The 16,553-nt window shown below is 42.3% G+C and overlaps 1 protein-coding gene across 2 annotated transcripts in view; it reads right to left on the reverse strand.

Moving 5' to 3' along the window:
- Positions 1-5,135: 5,135 nt before the first annotated feature.
- Positions 5,136-16,553, reverse strand: part of KIF18A (kinesin family member 18A) — a 138,062-nt gene continuing 126,644 nt past the window's right edge. For both annotated transcript variants that reach the window (XM_077460853.1, XM_077460852.1), the window contains exons 17-18: positions 16,067-16,179; positions 5,136-9,046 (exon numbers count right to left, since the gene is read on the reverse strand). In XM_077460853.1, the coding sequence (XP_077316979.1) occupies positions 8,907-9,046; positions 16,067-16,179 (253 nt within the window). In that variant the 3' untranslated portion in view covers positions 5,136-8,906. The remainder of the gene's footprint in view (positions 9,047-16,066; positions 16,180-16,553) is intronic.

The following is a 16,553-nucleotide window of genomic DNA, read 5'->3' on the forward strand; positions in this document are numbered from 1 at the left end:
TAAAAATCCGTAGCCAGACTTTTTTTTTTTTTTTTTTTTATCAGAAATATCTGGGGTATAACAATAAGATATAGGCAGGTAGCACCAACAACCCCATTTTAGTATATAAAACATTCTCTCGTAAAGACTCCAGGCAGGGAGTTTTTATTTTTAGGGGAACCTGCAACCGAGATTTGTGTGACCTAAGCACAGCTCTTTGTAAATAATAATAAATTGTATACCAGTTGGCTATGATATATATATATATATATATATATATATATACATATATACATATATACACACACACAAAATCGTTTATGATATGGCTCAAATTTTTCCCATTAGGAATGTACTAAGAAAAAAAAATTTGTTTCTTTTTTTTTTTTTCCTTTAATCTCAAAAAATGCATGGGCTGTGCTGATAGGTATTAGTTACACATTTTAAAGAGGAGTCCCAGATGACTGACAGGAGGGAGGGGGCAGAGCTGAGCCCTTCCTGTGCCAGGGGGAAGTGACGTCAAGAGCCCAGGCACTGAAGGAGGCAGACTAAGAGGGGACCCCCCTAGCCACAGGAATTTAGAGGAGAGTTAAAAAAAACTCCACTTTAAGTTCCAAATCATCATATCTCATTATATTCTTATACGACTAACACTTAATGACTTACACGTTGTTTGACTTATGCTTTGGCATCCCCCACTTATATGTAAATATGTTCATTTTTAAACAAAGCCGTTATATTCATCTGCCCTGTGTAATGGTTTTGCAGAGCAGCCCACTTCTTCCCGGGTGCCTCGCCGGCACTACTAGCTCCTCCCTCCTGCTAAATGCCCCCACAGAAAGCAGCTTGCTACAGGGCCACGTGAGCCGCTGCTGTGTCCATTCAAACATGGACCTGCAGCTCAGCCCCACCCCCTCTCCCTCCTCATTGGCTCACTGACTGACAACAGTGGGGGCCAATAGCACCCGCTGTTTGTCTCAGCCAAGCAGGAGGGAGAGTCCTGGAAAGCCGAGTCTCTCATGCAACATCGCTGGATCAAGATGGGGCTCAGGTAAGTATTAAGGGGCTGCTGCACACAGGGTTTTTTTTTTTTATTATGAATGCATAGATTGCACCAATATAAAAATCCTTCTGCCTGTAGAACCACTTTAAGAGACAATTGCTACAATTTATGGTTGTGTTTGGAGTCGAGCACTATCACTGCCTTTTGTGTTGTGTGCTAGATAGCAATTTTTTAGCTGCTTCCCAAAAACATGGGGTTCAACAATGGAGAAAAGTAGGTCACCAACCTACCTATGGTGTTTGGCAGGTGTATTTGAATTACAGCAAATCTGGAATAGAGTTTAGCCTCATCTACAGTTTTTTATTGCATAGTATGCACCGAATAAGGAATTAAACATAGCAGTGTGATAAATCATATCAAATTACAGTGCATTTAAAAGTTTTATAAAACTTTGAAGCCATTCCTTATTGGAAACAAGTGAATCATCAGAAGCCTTGCTATCAAGTTACTTCCCCAAGAAAAAAAAAAAAAAAAAAAAAAGAAGATCTAAAAAACTATCCATTTTATGACATTTTAAAGTGGAAGTAAATAACATAAAAATTACTAGCCGAAGTTGTTTCCTTTGATAAACAAAATCTTTTAGCCTAGGTTCTTACCTTCTCTCTTCTACTGGGAAGACATAATAAAAAGAAGATGCTACACAGCATTCAGCAGTGCAGATTACAGTACATGACTGTGTTGGTCTGATACAAACAAGACGTGTAAAATGTTTAATCAAGGTATATATATATATATATATATACACACACACACACAATATATATTATCATTTAAAAATATTTCCATAGTATTTCTTGCTCCTAGAAACTAGCAGAGAACAAGGCAATCTTACATCTTTCAGGCAATATGTCAAACTAATCAATTTTGTGGGGGAATGGAGGCTGGCATTCAAATGAAAGTGCTTGTAAACCCTTACATATAACCAGTGAAGTGATTAGCCTCAGATACACGGGTGAAACAAATCCTCCTGTATACGTTGCACAGGTTTATATTCAGCCCTCTATACTCTACAGCAGTGATGGCGAACCTTGGCACCCCAGATGTTTGGAACTACATTTCCCATGATGCTCTGGCACTCTGCAGTGTAGATGAGCATCATGGGAAATGTAGTTCCAAAACATCTGGGGTGTCAAGATATGCCGTCACTGCTCTACAGTCTTGCAAAATACGCATTTTACACAGAATTTCTCAGCAACAGAAAGCAGAGGGTGGGGATCTGGGGTTACACATACAGTACTGCAGAGCTAGATCTCCATGAAATCTGATAGCGGATTAGAGGGAAGGGACGCATCCTTCTCTTCACAGGCTTAGAAAAACAGAGCTTATAGTACGTGTCATCTTGATGTGTGCTGGGGGTCAGGCCATCTGCCAAAAGGCTGTGCTGTCAGCTTAATTTAGCCTCTCGGCCAAGTTGCCGTGGCACCCTGGGGTGAGTTATGGGTTCCTGGGGGGCGCATTAGAAGAATGCTTAAACATTGCCCCAGAAGGTGGATCATATGCCTGCCTTTTTTGTGGCACAAAGCCATGGGTTTTCATTTTGCTGCACTACAACCTTGGGCATCGCTGCAGGCATCCTAACAACCAATGATGTCATCGATTAATGGGGATCTTGAGCATCTGAGGATGCTCTTGTTTGCCCCTCCCTTGCTGCACTCTATTAGCACTGAGGTCACGTTAGCTGAATGAGGGAGGGGAGCGAAGGGAGAAGAAAAATGCTAAAATACTTGTCAGTAGGGCTCTGCTGCACGAATTGCCGTATATATACTGCGGCTGCCATAGCAGGCCTGTGCATCTGCTGCACGACGCGATCCCCGCCAGCCACAAGAGTAGGAATGGGGATTTGTGTGTAAACACACACAAATCCCTGTCCTGTCAGGGGAGGAGAAACAGATTGTGTGTTCCTACTAAGTAGGAACAATCTGTCCTCTCTTCCAGTCAGTCCAATCCTCTCACAGTTAAAACACACCTAGGGAACAAACACTTAACCTCTTGATCGACCCCTAGTGTTAACCCCTTCCCTGCCAGTGATTTATACAGTAATCAGTGGCTATTTTTTTTAGCTCTGAACACTGTATAAATGTCAATGGTCCCAAAAAGTGTCAAAAGGTGTCCGATTTGTCTGCCACAATATCAGCATTCCCGGTAAAAAAAATAAAATAAAATTGCCTAAAATCTATTCCCTATTTTGTAGACGCTATAACAGTTGCACAAACCACTCAATATATGCGCTTATTGCAATTTTTTTTTACCACAAATATGTAGAAGACTATATATTGGCCTAAACCGAGGAAAAATTTTGTTTAAAAAAGAAATTAGGGATATTTATTACAGCAAAAAGTAAAAAAATCGTTTTTTTTTTTCTTAAAATTGTGGCTCTTGTTTATAGCAAAAAATAAAAACCGCAGAGGTGATCAAATCACCAAAAGAAAGCTCTACTTGTGGTGGGGGGGGGGAGAAGGATGTAAATTGGGTACAGTATCGCACAACTGCACAATTGTCGGTTAAATTGACGCAGTGCCATATCACAAAATTGGCCTGGTCAGGAAGGGGTTAAAAAATTTTGGGGCTGAAGTAGTTAATCTATTAGGAGCGAGTCATGCAGATCGAGAGGAAAAATCAGGAGGTGGTTTACAACAACTTTAGGCAAGATATAAATGATATAAAGCAATTTGCCGAAACCAACCATTTGTTCTAGCAAGATAAATCCCACTTTAAAAATGATTATGTGGACAAGTATAGAGCTACCCTGAAGAAGCCGCTGAAAATGGCCCAGATTCCATTTTCCAGTAGTTGCCCCAGTCAGTGTCATGCTTTGGCTCAATAACAAATCTAGGGTTGTTCCCTTCGTTTTGGAGTATCCTACTCGGTTCCCCTCAACCCTATTCCAAAAATAAAAACAAACTGTTTAGGACTACAAACTTCCTTCTGTAGAGCTGAAGGAAAAGTATACTGTGGACTTGGCTTTGTAATAGATGCAGTTAAGCACAAAATCGTCTTTCTTTAGAGCAATTGGAGCAGCGTCCCTTCACAAAGAACCAGACAGACTGAGCTCTTCAGGACACCAACCAATGTCCCCACAGATGATTCTCTCTATAAAAAAATAAAAATAAAATAAAAAGGGGGATGGCAGCAACCCAAAATTTCCTAGGAAAGTTGGTTGTCTCCTGCCAACATCCATGTGACACCGACACCTTTCTCCTGTGATACCAGTCTAGATCTTCAGCAGACAGCCCCTCAGTCAGCTCTCTGTAGCTTCAGCATTCAGAACCCCCAGCTAGCCCAGCTGAGGCCTCACGAACAGCAAGCACATGGAAGCTCTGCCCAGAGGGCAAGCAAGCCCTCTAGGCTGGACTTCTCTGCCCTGACGCTTCAGATTGTGGGCATGGCCCTCAACATTCTCACGTGGCCCTCAACAGCCTCGAAAAACAAAGCAGAACTGCTTCTCCTGTAAGGTACCTAATGATGGAGAACCCCAACAGGTTGAGTGGCAAAAAGTAGCTTTGAGGATGGTTTGTGTGGCAGAATGTATGCCTACAGTAGCAAAGCATAAAGACTATTTCTGTGTATTCCTCTACCACTATACAAAATGGATATTCCTTGCAGTGTTGACTTATGTTTTACTACAAATTCCGCTTTAGGGCCTCTCACATGGATCAGTTTTTTCTTTCGTTTTTGGCTTACCAAAAGAAGAATTAATGACCATTAAATTCTACGGAGCTCTTCATACTGGTCAGTTGTGTTTTTAAACGTATTGCATGCTGTGGGACCTTCCCATTGAAACGAATGGAAAATAAGCACGGGAAACATGGCACAAATGCACATACATTTTTACCACATTTGCAACAAAGCAGTGTAAAAACAGCCTTAAACAGTGCAGATCCACCAGTATTTACTTTGTGTTGCAGCTTTAAACTAATGGCTCCACAGAAAGTGTTTTGCGCTATGGTAATGCACATTTTTCTGTGCGTTTCTGCAACACAGAGGCCTGACGTGGACCTTTAGCTGGTGCGGTTAACCGCCAGAATAAAAAGGCACAGGATCACATTTGAACATCTAAAAGCACCCCCCCCCAAAAAATAAAATCAAAGAAAAATAAAAAGAAAACAATACTTTAATTGTAACTATAAAAAAATAATGTTTAAAACATATTTCAAGCTATTAACAGTCTATTTACAGGACACGTCTTAGAACACACGGAAAAAAATATTAATAACACAGGAAACCAATATTTACAGCATAAAAATAAAATATCATTCATAATGATCATTCACAGAAACCATTAGTAAAAACCATGGCTTACAGGAACCTCTTTGAATTTTTTTTTTTTTTTTTTTTTAAATTGGTGCTGGGATCTCCAGTTAGAACGCTAATGCTTTTTGCATTACCACAACGTGTGGGGAAATCCTGCCTGCCAATAAAAGCGTTTGCATGAGCAGTCTACGTCTTACCGAACACGGTGCATTTTCACTGGATGGGAAACAAAATGCATTTCACTAAAACAAACACTATGGAGAAGGTGACCGGAAAAAAAAAAAAAAGACTAAAAACGGGCAGTATTTGAGGCTCTTCATTTAGCTGTGGTAATAAAGGACACTGGCATTACTGTATGCTTATTTGTGTTTTAATGTAATTAAATCTGGGGTCTGTTTCAACCAGTGACTAGTTCTGTGCCTGTTGACCACAGCAGTGAGATCTCATCTACCTACCTTGGGGTAACCCACACTCTTGCTATGCTTTCTCCATAATATATCAATGAAAAATCTAAGCAGGACAGCCCTTAACAGTTGTACAGGCCTGGAAACTCAAATCCTCCAAAAAAAAAAAAAGGAGGGAAAACTAAAAGAAAGAAGGGTAAGAAGAGCTTTTATTTTAGTAGAAGGGACTTTGCATTTTTACCCCTAGTGTACACCACATGTACAATGCACCCTCTCAACTCTTTCTCTGCCTTAAGATAAGGCGAAAAGAGCCAGGGCTATGTAGCTCCTGCATACATTGCATCAATAGCTGCCTATTGGCTGATCAGTAGCAATGAAAACCTAGAGGAAGAAGGCAGTGGTAGTGGACGGAAAGACGAGGGACAACTTTAATATGTCAGTACCGAGGTAGGGTAAATAGCAAAGTTCCTCTGCACTCCCCTGCTGGCATCATGTGCTTATTTTCACTATGGCAAGAGCAGTTCCTCCTTAAATGGGAATGTACGGTCTCTTATTTTTATGTAGTTAGGTAAAAGTTATTAGCTTTATGTAAACCATCTCATCAATAAAATTAACAGTTTATACAGGGAAACAATGATTTTAATCTGTAATTATATATTTATACGGGGTAGCCATATTTACTATACAGTGGCTGTGCATTACTTTTGCTCCCCCCCTCAATGGAAGCCTAAAGCAGACCATGAATGGAGCCAATTGTTTGATTCCTGCAACCATGGGTGTGAGGGGACCTGTCCCCACAGGGAGAACGTGGTGATTAATGTTCTAGCAGCTATAATAGCTGCTAGCAACAATCACATGTAAAATCCAACAGCCTAGTTGTACCCAAGTTGATTGATTCATCGTACATTCAGCTTGCCCACATGGGTTGAATCTCGGCCGGTTCCTACTGGACAGTGGGTTTAAACACAAAAAAATGACCCAATTCCTCCATCCACACTCCACGTGAATGGGGGAAACTTTCCTGCTGAGCCATTGTATTCTACAAGGGAGAGACTTCCCCGCTGTCAGAATACACTGATCAGTACCGCCGGCGGCTCTGATTGATCAGGAAAAACTCGACAGGGTGGTTGTACAGAAGTCAATCATTAAATCTATTTCTGTACAACTGGCCTGCCCATAAATGGATGAAAATTTGTCCAGTCCATACTGAATCAGCCGAATTTGAATCCACGTATGGCTGGCTTAAGACAGCTAGCCAGTCTTCAGAGATCCCCCGTGTGCTGTTAAACCTGATGAAATCTAGCAAAAAATGGAAACGTATAAAGGCAGTCACCCGGTTTCTGGGTTAACAAGCGAGTCGCTGACACAAAACAGGCATGCAGACAGTGAAGTCTAAAAAGGTAAACTCCAGCTAAATACTTGTTTCAAGTCAGAAACTCAGCAGGTAGTGAAATCACGCTGTGGGTGGTAATCTCAAACCTGTTCCAGTGAAAACAAGAAAGCGAGGCAGCTTCTGTACACTGTACACTCACTTTAGCTAAAGATGCCTCAGTATCTCCTTTCTCTGTTCAGACTCACTTTAATACAGGGTTTCCTCAGCAGTGTCCAATTCCCTTTCTCTCACTACTACACCACTGTGTTCAGCTGCTAGGAGCAAAAAGAAAACCTTGTGTAAAACTACAAACTGCTGAATTAAAAGCTTACACAGGGCTATAGACTCCTGTGTGAGAGTGCTGATTGATTCAGTACTGTCCATGTTTCACCACACCCAGAAAGACTTCCTTCTGCTCCCGAAGCTGAACAAAGTGGTGGGGGAGCAATTAAAAAGTAAGCATATGTTGATGGGACATAATGCAAACCTGCTGCTTTGCCCCTCACGTACTTTGTGAGATCCCCAGATATCGTTCCGCACTTGCAGCAATTTGTAGGACACAAAACAAGAGGAAAAGTGGAAGTTTGCAGAGATGTACGGACTATAGTTGTTTTTATTTTATTTTTTTTAATTCAACCAGACACATGCTTTAACTTGATGCTGTCTGTAAAGGGGCACTGCATAAACATGAATTGAGTCTCATTTCTTAAAAAGCCGCTTCATTGTTTACTGTCCTCTGCAAGTATTTGACTGGTTGGATTTGCCAAAATGTATGTTCAAACATTACATCCTTCCCCTCACCCTTCCGAAGCAGGCTTGCTGTGGTTGCACCTGCCAGCTCATATGGGACATGTCTTAAAGTGACATAGGAGCCAGTGGGAGAAGCCACGGTGAGCAAGTTACTGACCCCCTAGGAAGAATATTAAGACCCCTTTCACACTGGGGAGCTTTGCAGGCGCTACAGAGCTAAACATAGCGCCCGCAAAGCGCCCTGAAAGAGCAGGTGTGCTGCCAGGATGGTAAAAAAAAGTCCTGCTAGCAGAATCTTTGGAGCGGTGTGTATACTCCGCTCCTGCCCATTGAAGCAGCGCTTTGCAGTGGCTTTAAGAATAGCACCATTTTACCTCCAGCATCTGCACTGCCCCAGTGTGAAATGAGGTCCTAATACTTAGAGGACGGTAAGCAGTGAAGTAATAATTTTTTAGGAGACATGCAGCTGGAAAGGTTTTAAGCATAGTTGCAGTTTTCTTGCATTTATGCTTTATATTCAAGTAACCCTGAGCAGGCAGAGTCCATTTAAGAGCAGGCACCAAAACGTGCTTTTGACACCTTCATTCTGGCTTAGTGTGAAGAGGCAGAGGAATTCTGGCATGGAGATCATTGACATCTACACAAATCTGTAAAAGTATTTTTATATTGAGAATAAAGAATGAGGAGTTCTAGTAGTGCCTTCTCCCACCACAAGCTTTGACAATATACCACAACTTTTCCTCTGGGCACATAGCTGCGGGATCGTTAAGACTACAACGTACCACCTTCAGGAATTTAGAATACCACATCAGTGGAACAGAAGAGATTCCATATAAATATATACAAGCATTCCTTACAAGCACACGTTAAAACACATAACTTTGTCCGTGTTCTCTGTACATACAAACACAGCACCAGACGGTACGAATGACATAAAATGAACATTGTTGACATTTGTTCACACTGTACAAGACATCCTTAAAAAATATACATTAGTAAGACACTATATACATTAGTAAGACACTGGTAAGGTTGGATTAAAGTTATATTAAAGTCCAAGAGTCCAATATAGTCCAAATTGGTATCCCTACTTCTTTCCAGCTTGTGAAAATGGCCGAGATGAACCAAGAAATGAGAAAGGTCTCTTTATCGCTCCAGCTGCCAAGCTTCCATCTGATATGCTCCTGGTTAGACGTCTCTGTGCAGCACTGTCCTTATTTTTCAATACTGTAGAAGGCGGGAAAAAATAAAATAGTTTTTAGCATGGTTAAAATTAATTAATCCCAATGAGGATGTGATGTTACGTTTACATGTAGGTTTAAATTTCAAACGTAGACACTCCAGCAAATGTTTATTAGCCCCCTTTCACACATACGGACCGTTCGTTTTTCATCCATCTGTTGACGGATGAAAAAAGGGCATCAATGCATTTCTATGGAAAAATTAATGACAACGGATGATCATCTATTTTCATCCGTTTTCTGAATGGATAAAAGCCCTATTTTCCATCCGTTAAAAAAAAAAAAAAAAAAACGGATGTAAACTGAGGCATTGTTGCATTTGTTTTTGCATTGGTTGTTAGGAGCAACCAGTCACTGTGTGTGGGGGGGCAAGGAGAGGGGCAGGACAGAGCAGTATACACAGGGAGGGGGCAGACAGGCTCCCTTACTTGCCAATGCTGACTGTCAGCTTTTAAAAATATAATTATTGGCTTATTTTTTTCTATACTTAATAGTGCCAAGAAGTCATTTGAGCCTGCCACTAAATTAAACGTAGGGGTGGGGTCATCCAGTGACCTCAACAGATTACCCCACCCCCTTGTTTAATTTAGTGGCGGGCTCGAATGACGGCTCCTTCTCAGCACTAATAACCATCTTGAGTCAACTCCCCTCTCCATTTGAACTGACATTTCCCTGATTCTATATAAACAGTGCAGAGCCAGAGCGTTCCTCAGACATTCTTCAGCACAGAGCTAGAGAAGAGATACAATGTATCTCTCAGTTGTGATGGAATGGAAGGAATGAACTTCGGTATGTAGATGAGATGAGGGCAGCTTAACCACTTAACTACTGCCGTCATTACAAGTCGCTACTTTGATGTTAAATATGGTTATGGCAGCAGCTAGCTGCCATAATTCCAGTATTTTTTTTTTAAACGCCAGACTGTTCTCTTTCAGATAAAAGTGGTCTCTGCGGCGGATTCGACACAAAATCACTTTTAAAAATCGGGGGCAGGAGAGGCCACCCACTCCTGCTTTGGTCATCTGTGCCACTTACCGGAGTGGATCGGTTTCTCTCGCCTTACTGCCTGAATGCCGAGTGAGGGAAATATGGGCCCCCGCTCGGCTCCATAGCATTGAATGGCGTAAGCGACATCAAACGTCACTCCCGCCCAATGCTCTTGAAGGGGAATTTTTTTTTTTTTTTCCAAATGACGTTACATTTTTTATTTTTTACTGCATTTCAGTGTAAACATGAGATCTGAGGTCTTTTTGACCTCAGATCTCACATTTAAGAGGTCCTGCCATGCTTTTTTTTTCTATTACAAGGGAGGTTTACATTCCTTGTAATAGGAATAAAAGTGACCCAAATTTAAAACTAATTAAAGCGCACCGTCCTGCCTAACTCATACGCAAGTCGCGCCCGCATATGAAAATGTTCAAACCACACATGTGCAGTATCGCCTCGATCATTCGAGTGAGAGCAATAATTTTAGCCCTAGACCTCCTCTAACTCAAAACTGGTAACCTGTAGAAATTTTTAAATGTCGCCTATGGTGATTTTTAAGGGTAAAAGTTTGTCGCCATTCCACGAACTGGTGCACTTTTGAAGCATGACATGTTGGCCATCAATTTACTCAGCGTAACATTATCTTTCAGAATATAAAAAAAAGTCCTCTTATTTTTTTATTTCATTGAAAAAAAAAAAAAAAACACAACAAAAGGGTGCGCTTGCAAGACCGCTGCGCACATACGGTGTGACAAAGTATTGCAATGATCGCGATTTTATTCTCTATAGCGTTTAAAAAAATATATATAATGTTTGAGGGTACCAAGTAAATTTCTAGCAAAATTATTATTATTTTGTTTAACTTGTAAACACAGTGTCTGAAAAATATGCCCTGTCTTTAAGTGATTAAAGACTAAACCTTTTTCTGACACTTGCTGCTCACAAGTTAAAATTAGTATTTTTTTTTGCTAGAGCATTACTTAGAACCCCCATACATACATACATACATATTATGTTTGGGGGTTCTAAGTAATTCTCTAGCAAAAAAAAAATATAGTGGCTGTTGCAATTATCTTTTCTGGTATGATATTAGAGCTTCCTAGAAGTGGCTTTTCTTGTTTTTAGTAAGGTTCCTACCTTACTAAAAACAAGAAAAGCCACTTCCATGAAGCTCTAATATCATACCACAGACTCTGAAAAAAAATCCCTCTTTTCCCCCCGATCTAAGGGTACAGTGGGGAGGGGCTGAAATCACCCCTCTGAGGTCAGCAGGGGAGGTCACGTGACCACTGTGCTGGCCGCTCAGCCCCTCCCAGCGTAGCCCTTAGATCTAGGGGGGATGGTGGCTGGAGGTCACGCTACTGGCCAGAAAAGATCGGAGATGAGGTATTTAGAGGCATCGTTTTATACAAACATGTACAAAGTGTATGATGGTTTGATGGTAACATTTCTTTACCTTTACTGCCAGTTATTAATAGCAGCGGGGGAGAATGCTCACACACACATGCACAGGAGCCGACAGGCAGGGAGGGAGGGTAAGAGGAAAGCCAAGGAATGAGAGGTACATAGCCTGACCACAATAATCATGGATCAGCAGCCATGATTACCATGGTCAGTGCACTAAGGGGAATACAGGTACAAGCAGGATCAAAACAGTTTTTTTTTACAGAAGAGGACAGATTAGACAGCACAAGCACCGTGCGGTTTAACCTGCTACAGGGGGAACAGGATCTTTATAGGTAAGCTGTTATAAAAATCCTATTTTGTTTATTGTACATCATGTGACACAGAGCCTAATAACTTAATGGGATGTCCCATAGCAATGCTATTTGAGGGGAGGGAGAGACAACCCATAGGGCACCCCCATACCCGAGGGCTTATACTGCTGCCGAAGGCGATATCCTCATACCTCCTTACATACACCTGATAAAAATTTGTGAATGTACTGAAGACCAAGTTGTGGCCTTACAGATCCGAGTCATGGAGGCCTGGTGACGCACTGCCCAAGAAGCACTAACTGACCTGGTAGAGTGCACCTTAACTTGAAAAGGGGGAATCTTACCCCTTAAATCATAAGTTTGAATTATAACTTGCCGAATCCACTTAGCGACAGTGGATTTCGACGCTGCCTGTCTTCTTAGCACCCTCTGGCAGAATAAATAAGACATCAGTCTTATGAATCTGAGCAGTTGCATTTAAATAGATTTTCACTGCTCTCACCACATCAAGACAACGTAGTGACTTTTCTTCCCTGGAACGTGGTTTTGGAAAAAACGATGGCAGGACAATATCTTGGTTCAGGTGAAAACCTAAGACCCCTTTTGGCAAAAAATATGGACAAGGGCAAAACACCGCCCTGTCCTCATGACTAATCAAATATGGCTCTTTACAAGAAAGAGCAGCCAATTCCGAAACCCTCCTTGCTGAGTATATAGCAAGCAAGAACACAAGCTTTCTTGTCAGGAGGACTAAGCCCACGTACACACGGTCGGAGATTTTGGCAACCAAATGTGTCGGATTTTGTCAGTCGGATTTAGTCCGACGGATTGTGTCCGAAACTGTTGCATACACACGGTCGGACTAAGTTGTCGAAAAATCCGATCTTTCAGATGACGCAATTTCGTTACGATGGGACTATGCGTGGCACTTGGTCCGATCAAAATTCTCTACACATGATCGGATTACGTCCGACCGGCCCAGTTGGTCGGGAAATTTTTCCAACATGTTGGAAAATTGGGTCCGATGGAGATTCGGATGGAATCAGTCCAATGCATACCACACACAGTCGGATTATCTGACGACACGGTCGGATAAGACGCATTCCGGCGGATTCTCCGACCGTGTGTACGCGGCATAAGGGAATATGCTTTATAGGTTCAAATGGCTGTTTTTGTAACACTAACAAAACGAAATTCAAGTCCCAAGGGCTCAAAGGTGATTTAACTGGCGGATTAATCCGCATCGCCCCTTGCATGAAACCCCAGGCTTAAGAATGCGTAGCAAGCGGTCTTTGGAATAAGATCAATACGGCTGAGACTTAGCCTTAAAGCAGGCGTTCCGCCGTTTTTTTTTTTTTAAGTCAGCAGCTTACTTACCCGCCCAGCGTGTCCGCGATGTCGGCATCCGAAGCCAATCTCTCGATAGTCTCTCGGGTGCTGCCGCCGCCATCTTGGGTATGGGAATCAGGAAGTGGAGCCTTGCGGCTTCATTTCCCAGTTCCCTACTGCGCATGTGCGAGTCGCGCTGCGCAATAAGGATGGTCCCTGCTGTCTCTGGGATCCATGTGTTTCCCACCAGACAGCAGGGGACCCGCAGGTAGTGGTGTAAATATCCACAGATTCTGTGGATATCTATGCCGGAAGTGGGTGCAAATACCTGTACTGTACAGGTATCTGCACCCCCCTCCCCCTGAAAGGCACCAATTGTGGTGCCGGAGGGGGGGAGGGTTCCAATGAGCGGAAGTTCCACTTTAGGGTGGAGCTCCGCTTTAATAGTACTCAAGGCCAATTTCAGCTCTACATCCAATTGTAGAAAGTCAAGAATTCTGCCTATATCTGAGGGTGCCAACCGTTGGATTCACACCAGAAAACATAAGCCTTCCCGACTCTATAATATATAGCTCTGGACGCTGGCTTCCTTGCATTAATCAAAGTAAAGATAACTGACCCAGAAAGCCCACGTTTCTTCAGATTGTGGGTTTCGAATGGAACTGGGCATAGGGGACCTCTTCAAATGAAGCCACCATTTTTCCTAACCTCATGCAAAGGCAAATTGAGGGATTTCTTTTTGACCTGACCACCCGCACCAGCTCTCGTATGGCGCTGATCTTTGCTGGAGGCAAGAACACCTTTTTCTGGGCTGTGTATATGATCAGGCCCAAATACTCCAGCTTTCTTAGCCCCAGGTCTTCTTTTGTGCCTGGGCCTGACCCAGAGGTTTTCCTCTAGAGTCTGACGGCGGAGGCTGTTGCCACTGCCTAGAGGCGGATGCCCCTGGCGCAGGAGAAAAAAAATCTGCTTAAATGAAGGACGTTTATACTTTCTTTTGACTGGCAAAAGAGTACTCTTCCTGTAGAAAATCATTTGGATGTATTTATCGCCAAATAGTCGCTCCCCATGAAAGGGGAAACTAGTCAGAAGCTTTTTGCAAGGTGCTTCGGCCCACCAATTTTTTAACCAAAGGGTCCTACGCATGTGCACTAGCACAAGGCGGGGCACCTGGTGAATAGAGTCCTTCACAGCGTCTATGCCAAAACATAATGCCTTTGGTAGTTCAGCCAACTCATGGGCCTGTTGTGCAGGGAGCGCTTTAAGAGCCTCTGTGAACTGGTCCTTTAGGGACTGACAGAAGCCTGTTGTTGCGACTGCAGGCTGAGTAACAGAGAGGCGATTCAGTTCGCATTGTGCGCTATACAAGTATTTCATTCATTCAGCAACAGCTCCTACCAAGGAAAAAAAGGATTTTAACAGGAATTCCAACTTTTTATCTGTTGGATCTTTAAGAATTTGTGCTTTGTCTACTGGACAAAATAAACTTTTATTCACACTGGAAATTGCAGCAAAAACTGCTGGAACCTTCAACTTTTTAGTGAATTTCTTTTCCATGGGATAGAGAACTGAGAATCTCTTCGGAGGGAGAAAATGCTTATCCGGGTGATCCCATTCAGCATAAAGGTTTTAAAGAATCCAAGGAAGAAACCAAACTTTCAGCTAACTGTTAGCTGTCAGAAGTAGCATGAAAGTGGAACAAGTGTGTGTTAGGCTCCCTAATCTGCAGGATATATACAAACTTGCTTAGTAGAGGCTGTTTATACATAAAATCAAAACTGCTGCTGTACCCCCACTTAGTTCCATCAGAAGAGGAAATGACACTGTTTAATAAGAACCCCCACTGACTGCTGGGACCACACATTCTGTTATAGCCAGGGCACAGAGCTTCTGAGAAGCAACATACCAAGGTATGTGCAATTTACTCCCTCTAGTGGAGATCTAAAGGCATACAATGTTTAATATATGGAAGAAAAGGCATAAATGAACTTTTTTTTTACAGTTCCTAGGTTTCACCCCTTACCTTATCCTAGCTGCAGAATACTGCTGAAACAGACAGATCCAAACTTCACCCATCACGGTGGGCTGCTTTAGTAAACCTTCAAAGACCGGGTCCCTTAAGGATTCCACTCCTTTGGACCTGTATAGCACCCTTCAGGAGCAACTTTCAGTAATGTAGCAAGACCAAAGAGAGTCCTGGTTCCTGGGGTCCAGCCCTCAAAGAGAAGCGTTACAGGCAAAACCTTGGTCTTCTATGCGAGGACCGGGTACTATCCTGTGGCTTCAGAGGCTTGGATGGATCCGGCTGTGGAGGTTATTTAAATCCAGCATGGATCCCTCCAGGAGTTCCCCAGAGCACATCTTCACTCATGACCAACACCTAAGACACTAGCAAAAAAAACTGAGATACTCCTGGAAGGAGGAGGGGTCATATAGGTGAATGAACTTCCTGTAATGGGTACACCAGTATCCAATCACCTGAAGGTGGCCCATAACCTGTTATTGCTTAGGCTTTGTGTCCCATGATGTACAAGAAAAGAACATCTGTAGGTTACTACAAAGGCTGCTTGAAACTATTTTGGATACGGAGATATGATTCGTTGCTATGGGCGACTGTTCGAGACACATCTTTCAGATATTGATGTTTATCAGTCTCACAAATCAAAACACAAACGCAAGCTTCATCCGTGCATTTATGTACAATAGCAAACAAGATAAATTCAATGAGAGATAGTGCTGAAAAGTAAACTACACCATTGAGCTATATGCCATAGCAGTCGGAATAAAAATCAGACACCCACACCTTTGAAACAGACATTTCTGCCAATTCAGAGCAGGATATATCACACTTTGAAAATATTTTAGATGACTGATTACAGTAACAAACCATTACGCTGATAACCTGGAAATGTCAGCCTTTCACACAGTGAAAAGCGAACAGGTAATGTCATAATCTATCATTGCATGCTCACCTGCTGTCTTTTTCACTCGCATGGCTTTACAGGCAAAGGTGTTGTCCTGGCGCACGCGTTTAGGAATAGGAAGTGTTATGTTGTCCTCTTTCACAGCACTGCCTGCTGCAAGACTTATAAATCATAATAGAAACAAAGATTTAGTTTTTGTGAACAAAATAGGGAGAACTTGTCTTTATTCATTTATGCAACTGATCACCCAGTTGTTAGTTACCCTCCCAAATGCATGCTAAAGCCCCCAAAAAAATCCCTCCCGGTGAGGTTGCAAGGGTGAGGTGCGGGGGGAGCCATACAACCAGGAGAAGACAGTAATTAATTCAATATCATACATTATAAATCAATAATTGTGCTTACCAGAAAAATAAGCAATTTGAGCGTTTGTAAATAATAAATGGATCCCGTCAAAAGATATCCTCCTTTTAAGTGGGTCAGATTTCCATCTCCCAATAATGCCCTCCAGATATTGATATGCCTCGTGGAGCTCAGT

Source organism: Lithobates pipiens, unplaced genomic scaffold, assembly GCF_037356315.1.
Source record: "Lithobates pipiens isolate NorthernLeopardFrog02 unplaced genomic scaffold, aLitPip1_a1.2 Scaffold_10, whole genome shotgun sequence".
NCBI classification, from domain to species: domain Eukaryota; kingdom Metazoa; phylum Chordata; class Amphibia; order Anura; family Ranidae; genus Lithobates; species Lithobates pipiens.